The following is an 11,047-nucleotide window of genomic DNA, read 5'->3' on the forward strand; positions in this document are numbered from 1 at the left end:
TCAGCAGGATATTCATGCTTTTAAAGTGTACTTAAAACTGAAAACAAATCTAATGACTCATTAAAATAAATAGCTAACAAAGTAGTTAAAAGCATAATTCTTCCTTCCCCAGCCACACACTACACAACAGCAATTATTATATAAAACTGTATCTTGCACAAGGCTGTATGGGACCCCAGTGACACACGGAAGTGTGACAGCTGAGCTGTTTGTCAGAACTAATTGTACATGTGTTTTTGATCCACTTTTTAAAGATCCAGAGCCCACTGTTTGAAAGCTGACACTAATTGTTTGTAAGTAATTATCTTCACCCCAGCATTACTGAGATTCAAAAGCAAAGGGCCTGCATTTCTGAATGATCTCCCAATGTAACATCAAATTGATCCACGTCATAACTACATGAGAGTCACCACATTCAATCAAGACCAGTTGTCCATTTAGCTTAGCATCAGATATTTCACAGGAAGGAGAAGGAGCCTCTGCAGTGCGCAGCAATGGAACAACTTGCCTACAGGAAAATTTCCTTCTAACCTTAATAGAGGATGGCTTTGCTTTGAAGCAAAACAGTTTATAACCCTTTCAAAACATGTTTATCATTTGTACCACTGCTGTACCTGTTAGCCAGAACCATGAACCAGGGCTCCACAGAAAAAAAGATGGTTCTTGCACCAGCTCTGATTGTCTCATTATCCATGTAAATGTCTAATCTCTTTTGTCTGATCTATTGGCCTCAATATCTTTTGGCAACAAAATATTTTTAATTAGCTTTGAATTTATTGCTTTTTAATTTTATTGACTGTCCTCTTCTTTCTTGCTTTATGATACAAGGAAAGTGGAAGTCTCTGATATAGCTTCTTTAGACCATTCACTAATTTGTACCCTTTCATTTGCATCCATTTTCTCGTCTCCTCCCTGAGGTAAATAGTCCTCTCTTCTTCTATCCCCGCCAACCCCATAGGAGAATTTTTCCATGTCCTAGATAACACTGTCATTCTCAAACCTACACATAAGCAAACATAGTCTGAAACAAAGAAATCTCAAGGAAGTGAAGGAGTTGGGAAGGATTTGGGGTTCTACCTCTAACATAACTAATTCTCAGTCAAAAAACTGCAGGTTTATGGGTAGCTACTTTGAAGGCACCACATGCATCAGATTAAAAGATAAAAGTGGCAAGCCTATAAAAATCATGGGTCCTCCTTGGCTTTTAACATTCACTCTCAATGGCATGAAAATGATTTAACACAACTAAATGTAAAAATAAGTAAAAAGGAGCATGCATCACTGAGGTTGTGAGATCAAGTATACCAAATTCAAGCACCTCCAGCTGCATCTTTCATGTGGCTGTATATTATATGATATAGTTTAATAGTAAATAATGGCTTACAACAAACAAGACAGTGTCATAATGTCATAAAAGAACAACATTATTTCCAACCAACCAAAGGCTTCACTGAGGATTCTCAAAGCCAATTTCAAATGTCAGTCATTTTTGTAGCTATACCTAAACATGTGGCTCTTCTTTTTTTGTCTTTAGAAAAGGCTTTTCTTCCACTTTCTCTTAAATAAAATCAATGGTTAAAATATTTTTTCTTAACACTTTTCAGAAAAGTAAGGCTTGAATACAGACCAAGCCTGGGAAACTTCACTGCTCATTCTTTGTGTGCACAATAAATTACAGAAACAATTCTTGCCACTCAGACAACTAAGTGACAATTCAAAGGCAAAATTAGGTAATCACCTGCCTAAATGCTCCAGTTTCTTCAGCCAAGAAACTGCAAGCACCACATGCCACAAGTGTCACTTCTACACACTTAAAATGGGACATGGCTAGTTAAAAAGCTGATGTATACTATCCTGTCACTCTTGGAACACTTAACTACATCATTAGAATAAGCCCAATGAATTTCTATGCAGAAAATTCAGCACTGAAAATTTAGGAAACTGAACTAGAGCTTGGCAGGGCTAGAGAACTTAGAGAAAGAAAAAAATTCCTGGGTCAATGTATCCATCCATCTTGCAGTAGCCAATGAAGAACTGACCCCTCCAGTGCTTTGTCCACACTAGCTTTTGAGGTCTCAAGAACAAGGCCTCAGCTTCTTTGTATGTGGATGATTAATCATTCCAAACTCTATATCATTTTGTTGCTTTTCCCTGCATCTTCTCAAATGCTTCCTATATGTACAATATATAATGTGTGCAAGTCATTATGTGTTAATAGGAACATTTTACGCATAGGATAAAATGTCTTCATGACATTATCTAACAGATAACCAGAAGTCTTCAATGCGGAGGCAGTCAATTAACATTGTAATGTGAAAAGGCCTCTGGACACGCAATATAGTATATTGCAGAAGCAAATGCTGTTTTTATTTATTATCAGGAATCCAAAACTACTAGTGTAGTAAATGCAGCAAACTATTAGAAGATGTGGATTGTGGGAAGTGTATATGCAGAGAGGTAGTTGTTGAACAGCAGATAATGAAGGGGTGTTTGCTTAATAAAAGGATGTGGAAGAAGAACTTCGAATCAAGAATCTGTGAGAGGGCAGAGCCTGGTCGTGCCACAGAAGGATGTACTCTACTTGACAGATTAAATGTCAGGGGTTCTTTCATACCTCAGAAGAAAACAGAAGGAACTGTTAACTTATTAGATGGAAAAAACTGTGTGCTAGAACAATTACAGAGAAGTGTACTCAAAAAAAAAAAAAAAAAAGACAAGGATGGGGAGAGATTTCCCATTTTCCAGGACTTTAGATGCCAAGCTAAAAGCTTCATGTCCAAGAAGAGATTTGGGACACAAACACTGCTTCTATACACCATTCGCAGCTAGATGAGAATGCCATGTTGGAAATGACTCGGAGCCCAATAGACCATTGTAGCCAAAGTATACTGTACTGCATCTATGGAATGTGTGTAAACAGCATCCTACAAATCCAAAATCATTACAGTGGAAACAGCTTCAGTCCACACACAAGGTGTGACCACCCATCATAGAAGAAAGGAAGAAGAGCAGCTCAGTTAAAACATTATTCTGAAAAGTACCCAGGATATAACCATGAACAAGCCACTTGGGGGGGGGGGGGGGTAAGAACCCCTTGGGGGGGGGGGGGGAAGAAGAGAAAGCTGGTGGGTAACATATTTGAAAGTACCTAAGTGACTTAGGATTCAATGTCCCAATTTCAAAGATATCCAAGTCATGTAAGTCTCCTGTGCCATTTAGGTGCTTTTGAAAAATGTTACCAGTTTCCTAGAAAATAATGCGTGGGAATATTTTTCTTTAAGGTTATTCATGTGGCCCCCTCTCTGCTATGATGTGACCCACCAAACCCTTCAATGCACCATGCTTTTCCTCTCTGCTCTTCCCAGCCATGCTCACCAAATCTCAGAGGAAACCCCCTTGTGCTCTGCTCTCCCCAACCCCACTGCCTTGACCATGTCACACTAACCTTTCCATTTTAATCTATGCGCTCCTTTTATACACATGCAACCCAGCCCCTATCTCTACTCCAATATCCCTTTTCCTTCCACATTTTTCCCAGATAGCATTTTCTCCTGGCAAATGAGTTTGTCAGTTTGCTAGCTGCTGGCTCTGCTCTGCTAGTCCCTGGTGAGCTGGCTTAATGCCTGCAGTCCAGTAAGGAACTGGTGTAAGGTTGTATCTTATGGTACATTTGGGATCAGTTAAATAATTTGATTATTACCACAGAAAGTTAACTCTGTGAAGGGGCTACTATTTGTTCTGCACTTCCACTGTCTCACCTGGAGCTGTAGCAGGTACAGCAAAATTGTGCAGTGCAAGTCTCATCATAGTGAGTTTATGCCTGATCTGCAAACAGAGCAAACTTGCTATTCTCCCACCTCCCCAGACTATGGCTGATCTTGATTTTGCAATGATTACGTGTGTTTCCAGTCTGCTTCTTTAAGAGGTACTCTCTGTACAGGCAAGTGCGAGTCCACCAAACACTGAAATGCAGTCAACAGTGGGATAAAACATCCACTCATTTACCTGTTTCAGGATTTTTAAAACTATTCTAGGTAATTTCCATGCAGGCCCCTTTCTGAAGACTAAGATGAAGTGACAGGTACCTACAGCACTGCTGTTACTGTAGTACAGTGGTCTCCAACCTTTTTAAGTAGGAGACCGCAGTTGGAGTACTGCGTGCAATTCTGGGCACCGCACTTCAAGAGGGATGCGGATAACCTGGAGAGGGTCCAGAGAAGGGCCACTCGTATGGTTAAGGGCTTGCAGACCAAGCCCTATGAGGAGAGACTGGGGCACCTGGACCTCTTCAGCCTCCCTAAGAGAAGGTTGAGAGGCGACCTTGTGGCTGCCTATAAGTTCATCACAGGGGCACAGAAGGGAATTGGTGAGGTTTTTATTCACCAAGGTGCCCCCGGGGGTTACAAGAAATAATGGCCACAAGCTAGCAGAGAGCAGATTTAGATTGGACATTAGGAAGAACTTCTTCACAGTTCGAGTGGCCAAGGTCTGGAACGGGCTCCCAAGGGAGGTGGTGCTCTCCCCTACCCTGGGGGTCTTCAAGAGGAGGTTGGATATGCACCTAGCTGGTGTCATCTAGACCCAGCACTCTTTCCTGCCTATGCAGGGGGTCGGACTCGATGATCTATTGAGGTCCCTTCCGACCCTAACATCTATGAATCACCTTTGGCACTTAAAAGGAACCCAAGATCTACTGTGTGCCGCTGCCACCACCACCCCTACACCCAACAGGTAAGTCTGTGGGGAGGGAAGGGGGGCAGATCAGGGCAGAGGGAGAAAAAATTATTTGGAGGCGTGCCTCCCCAGCAGGTAAGTCCCACATAGCCGGGGCTCCACTCAACTTACCCCTGCTCCTGCCTCTGTGGCACTGTCCCTCGCTGCGGGGGCCTCGATCTAGCCCTCGTCCCTTCCCTACCCCAGAGACTGACCTGCTGGGCTAGGGCATGCACGTGCATGCATACGGGCACTCAGCCCCCCCAACCCAGCCTCAGATCAACTCCAAGAGGCTCCGAGATCTACCGGTGGATTGAGATCCACTGGTTGGTGACCACTGCTGTAGTGCAACGGCATGGAGACCAGTTGTCAGATAGCCATCTTCTCTCCTACTCAGTCCCTGAAGGCTGATTGTTTCAACTACATATCTTAAGATGAGAGGAGACAACTGGGAAGGAAGGAAGGAAGGGTGAAGAGCTAGGGCTTCAAAGGAGCAAGGCTGGGATCCTCAAAGGATGACTTCTGAAGGAAACCTGGGACCAAGCCCTTTGTAGGGTGTGATTCTGATATAACCTTCCCATTATTTCCCTTTACTTTCAAAGGCAACCAGCTGTGAGGCTGGCCACATCAATCCCTTACTTGCTACTGATTACAAGAACAAAAACAGACCTTAACTTGCACTAGTTGGATGTGCCACCTAGTTTTGGGAGACTTTTGACCTTTCGTTACTTTTACCTATTACCCTTACAGCAGCAGATACTTTATAATTCAACATTATTAACGCAATGGAATCAAGTGCAGGAAATTCCAGTGGAAAACTGTTGCTATTTCTATGCAAGATATGCACTTCTCATTTTATAGAAATGTTCATTCAAAACAGAAGCTTGGCAAGTAACAGAGCTATGTCATGCAGTGAATCATCCTGCCATTCCATCCACACAGTGCACCACAAGTCCCAACAATGCCTCAGGCAAGATCCCCTCAAGCACCCAACAGGCAGGACATAGGAAGGCCTTTGTACTTACCTTTCACAAACCACATTTTTCATTTTGCCTGTCCCTACCCACTAGTCAAGTGTGTCTGTTTATTGGGAACACCCTATCCATTCACACCCTATTTCTCTTGCTTACCTAAGGGTTTCTCTGTAGGGGATGGGACTGAGTGAAGTACCAATTTCTCCTATCAACATTTCAGTGATACATTTTTGTAGTCCTGATGGTTGCTACCTCTGAGTTAATGTCTGAGCCAAAGAGCAGTCCCCAGACAATTGCTCACAAAGCCACAGGCTGCCCCTTGTTGGGGTGGGAATGGCTGAAGATATCCAGAACAACCAACATGGAAGGAGGTCTAACATTGCTTTTCTTTGCACAGGAGAAAGGACTCAGGCCCCCACCATCTGAGCACTTGTGCCTGCCCAAAGATTCAGAGGCTCAGTTAACTGCTGGACCTTAACAGTTGCTCGAGTGGCTGTGGCCCCATGCCTCCCTTCCTCAGGCACTGGACCCAGTAGCTGGCTGCCCCACTCCCCTTGTAGCACTCCTTGCCAGACTCCCTGCCATAGCCCCTCTCTTCCTAAGCAGCAGCAGTCTGGCCTCTTACTCCAGAGCCAATATAAAGGCAGCGCACCCCAGACTAAGAGGGCGCTTAGACTACCATGGTGGTGCGCATGAAACCAGGCAGCCTCCTGCCTCTGCAGTCATCCCTTTGCCAGTTACACTGATTTTTTTGCAACTATTTTTTTTTAAATTGAAATCTGGGATTCTGACCTCATCACATGACTCTAAAAGCTAGAACTCTAGAAACAGGCCAATATTTGAATTGGGCTCCTGCCTCTACCCTGCTCTCCTAGCTCCCCACAACCAGCTCCCACTGGTACCACCCTCTGCTCCAGCCCCACAGTTGACATGGCATGGAAACAATTCCCAACGTCTTGCACTTTTCACAAGAGGTAAGAGAAATCCATGAACATACCTGCTTGAAGAGCTTCTCCTCCCAGTACTGCTGCTCCCGTCTCCCTAAGGAACAAAAGACAAAAATGGTTGTTTAGCATATGACTGACTTGCATCCTGGAGCTTTCCCCACTAATACCCAGCATGGACAGAATCCAGTTTTGCCCATCCTGCAGGGAACCCCCTCCAACCAACCTTTCAGCCACCTTTTTTCAGGAGTGAAATGAGAGTTGGGTGAAAGAGGGAACAGATGCTGGAAATTACTGCTATTTCTGTTGTGCAATACCAGCAGGCACAGTCAAGGGCAGGTCCCCATTACGTTGGATGATGTAAGGCGCATTAAATTGTAAATTCCTAGGGTAAGGGATGCCTTTGTTCCGTGACTGGACTCCTAGGAGTTATGGTAATACAAAAAAATAACTAGGGAGATACAGCTAAAGACCCCAATACTGCAAAGACAGGTACATGTCCTTTGTTTTCAAGTTTGGCAGGACTAACATTTGCCTAAATCTGTGTATTAAGTCTTAGTAGATCAAGAGTTGGATAAAGAATATTGGAACTGGTATCAAGCTGCACGTTACTTCGCCCAAGTGTCTGTCCGTGTCCGTGTCCCCCCCCCCCAGCCCAGTCGTCATGATGTGGGTGATTTCTTGTCAACAGTCACAGCAGAAGTAGTTCCCAGAAAGTGATTCAGAGAAGAGAGCAACTTCATAAGGCCAGTTCAAGAAGGCTTTTCAAGTGCAAGGGCTGCCATGGATTAAACAGCAGAAGTTGTGGGTTTTTTTGGTGGAGGGGAGGTGCACAGCCAATCTGACTACAGGGTAAAATTCTTTCCTCACTCCAAATACATTTATCAATCTGACCCTGAGCAGAGGGGCAAGACCCTCCAGCCAAGAACCTCTGGGGCTAGGTTCCAGCAGGAGCACTGGCACACCTCAGTCAAAATCCCCAGCCTTGGCTGCAGCCAACACCCAATGCCTCCGAGGAAAGCTTAAAAATTAAACACAAACAAGCAAACAAAAAAACTCCCTGACGTGTACTAACAGGAAGGGGGGAAAATTCCTTCCCAGTTGGATGCCAAAGCCCAGAAGATTAGGAAATACCCATAGTAGAACAGGCATAGCTACACCCAGATCATCCCTGACTAATGCCTGTCCAACCTCTTCTTGGATACCTCCAATGATCAAGAGTGCACAACTTCTCTAGACAGTCTATTCCACTGCCTCACTGTTGTAACAACAAGTAAGTTTTTCCTGATATCCAATCTAAATCTACTTTGCTGCAACTTCAAATCATTGTTTTGTGCCCTAATCTGTGCAATAAGATAGAAAAGATGCTGTCCTCCTTCTTTATGGTAGCCCTTCAGGTATTTGAAGACTGCTTTCATACGCTCTCTTAGGCACCTTTTCCACAAACCGAACATGCTTATTTCCTTCAGCTTCTCCCCATATGACTTGCCTTCCAAGCCCTTTATCATTTTTGTCACCCACCTCTTGACCCTCTCTAACTTCTCCACATCCTTTTCAGAAATCTGAATCCCAAAACTGTATACAATACTCTAGATAGGGGCATTAAACATACAGCCTGTAGGCTGGATCTGGCTTGTGGAGCTATATAATTTGGTCTGTGGGTCGCTGGATTGACCCCATGTGCTGCACCCAGCACTGTGTACCCTGGGTCATTTTGGGGTGCATTCTTCATGCAGCACCCCACAACTGGTCCTGAGCACTGGGTCCAGGGCCAGTCCACATCAGGCCATGTTGGAGCCAGTGTGTAGCATCAGTTTGGTGGAGCACTGTATGCAGTGTATACCTGGTGATGGCCCCTCATGCTGTGTGCACCGAACGTGATCAGTCCAGTCCTGCATGCTGAGGGCAGCAAGCACTGGTTCCAGGGCTCGCTGTGCCTGCAAGACTAGCACAGGGCATGCATTACCCACAATGCACAAGCTGGACCTGGCACTATACATAGCACAGGGCCAAATGCAGCACCCCAAACCAATTCCCTTTGTCACCTGCAGCACTGGGGCCACCCCACGCACCATTGGCAGAGCACAACGCATGCCACCCTACATGCTATATACACGGTAAGGCCCAGGGCCGGTGCGCAGGCTGGACCTGGGGCAGCAGGCACATAGGGGGTTCCAGTTCAGCCCAGCAACCTTCATCTGGTCTGCAAGGCTGGATGACTTTGACACCTCTGCTTTAGATGAGGTCTAACCAGTGCTGACTAGAGGGACATTAACCTCCCCCATCTTCCATTTAATCCTTTTGTTGTTGCATCCCAAAACCATGTTCACTGTTTGTGCGGCTGCATCACACTGCAGACTCGTACTGAGTCTGTGACCTACTGAGACTCCCAGATCTTTCTCCATAGTGCTGCCATCCCTCCAGGTTTCCCCCATTTTGTATATGTATTTTTTATTATTCTTTCTGAGGTATAGCACCTCTCAAGGGAAAGGTGCTTCCAGCTCCAGAGTGGTCTGAAGTCAAACTCTAGAAGTTAACTGGCCCCTGGCACATGTCACACTTAAGACATGATTATCCAGTTAATCCTATCTTAAGTAGTTACATTAAATGCCATTAATAGTGCAATAAAATAAGGAATAAGCCATGAAGTCATTACACAAAATATGTGTAATAACCTTATAGCTGGTTCCCATCATGCCATTAACTGAACAAGTGCCCAGGCTGATTGGGAATCCCAGCCTCCAGGGTGCATGGAAGCCCTTGACTCCCACGTGTTCCCAATGGGAGTGCACCGATCAACTAACTACTGCTCCCAGCCTCAGGGTCCCAGAGTCAAGGGCTCCAACCTGGGAGCGAAGATCAGCCGTTGCTCCCAGCCAAAGGGGTGCCTCAGAGCCCTTGACTCTGATATATCCCCTTGGCTAGAAGCACTGGCAGATCAGATTCCAGCCACAGAAGAGTACCATGTGCGCCTGTGGCTGGGCGCCCAGATCTGCTGATAGAGCTCTCAGCCATGGGGTGCATGGTGGACCCCTGCAGCTAAGAGCCTGGATCAGCTGAAGGAGCTCCCAGCCATGGGAGCCTAGGATTAGGTATTGGGCTTCCCCTGCCCTGGCAATATGCCGCGATGGAATTTGATGCTCAATCCCACAACCATGCCTCCTGCCACGTATGTGTGGCATGGCAGGAAACGCAATTGTGAGGATCCTACAACAGATCCCACAGCACCTCTATCTGCATGTCTGCCAGGGGCCATAGACAGCATTTAATAAAGGAGCTTGGTTCTCTCCCCAACTCCAAAGCACCCTTGAATCATTTAAAATTGCATTCCTCTCTCCTGTTAAGACCCTCTCCTAGAACAGGACACAAGGGGCACAACAATGAGCCAAAGAGACATGAACGCCCTTCAAAAATACAAATCTAAGTAACCAGCTGAACAGCACACTGGGCTATGTCCTATTTTGAATGCGGACCTCCAATAAAACAACAACAGTAAACTTATTCCTGCCATCCCAAAACAAATCTCAGTAAGTTAAAACATTAGCTCCTTCAATGCATATACAAACATAAAGCGTAGTTTCTTGTTTTAGACCTGGGATGTGTAGGTAGTTTTCTCCAGTTAAACACAGCTTTGTTGAGAAGGAGCAACAAGGATGCCAGAGTCCCTCCCAGAGAACGGTTCACACCTCCAGACCCTTTCACATTGTGATTTGAAATGGCTCCTGTGTTATCCCTATCCTGGAAATTGCAGTTGCCCTTCAGTCTGTGGCTGACTAGTGAAGGCATGAGGATGTAGTGAGCAAAAACTATGCACCACCCTGACTTCTGCACTGGCAGGAGCACAGGCAGTGGTTTAATAATTTGATGGCTTTCTGAGGATGAGCAATCCTCCAAGTTAGAGGGTAATAGCAGTAGTTAGACAACAATGTTCTGTAAGTACATTTTATCTGAGTAGGTTGAAAATTGGATCCCAGCAACAGGTTTGAAGGCGGTTAATATGGCAACAGGATGGTACAATCCAGGCTTCTGAAAACAATACTCCTATAGCGATCACCTGGGGTAATGTATACGTTTACATAACTGGGTAGCATGCAAGCACTCCAAAAACATGCAGCCTGAAACTATTGTTAGCCCTATTCCACAGATGGGAACCAAAGCATTCAAATATTAAGGGCACCTATACGTGTGCATCAAGGCTGCTCTGACGTGCTGTAATTACAGTGTGTCGTAGCAGACTTGATTAATCGAGTCTGCTGGAGCGTGGTAATTATCGCGTTCCAGCAGATTCCAGGGTCACGTGCATCAGCGTTCCTGCACTGAACAATGGCAGTGGGGACGCTTTAACTACAGCTTGTTTGATGAGCTTTAGTTAAAGGTGGCCCCTTCGCCATTCTTCAGTGCAGGGACACAGATACA

The 11,047-nt window shown here is 45.2% G+C and overlaps 1 protein-coding gene across 9 annotated transcripts in view; it reads right to left on the reverse strand.

The window, feature by feature from the left end:
• ZNF618 (zinc finger protein 618) overlaps positions 1-8,507 on the reverse strand; it is a 127,318-nt gene extending 118,811 nt beyond the window's left edge. For all 9 annotated transcript variants that reach the window (XM_025210437.1, XM_025210435.1, XM_025210439.1 and 6 more), the window contains exons 1-2: positions 8,475-8,507; positions 6,685-6,728 (exon numbers count right to left, since the gene is read on the reverse strand). In XM_025210437.1, the coding sequence (XP_025066222.1) occupies positions 6,685-6,728; positions 8,475-8,492 (62 nt within the window). In that variant the 5' untranslated portion in view covers positions 8,493-8,507. The remainder of the gene's footprint in view (positions 1-6,684; positions 6,729-8,474) is intronic.
• Between the last annotated feature and the right edge of the window lie 2,540 nt (positions 8,508-11,047).

This window comes from Alligator sinensis, unplaced genomic scaffold (assembly GCF_000455745.1).
Source record: "Alligator sinensis unplaced genomic scaffold, ASM45574v1 scaffold610_1, whole genome shotgun sequence".
Taxonomy (NCBI): Eukaryota; Metazoa; Chordata; order Crocodylia; family Alligatoridae; genus Alligator; species Alligator sinensis.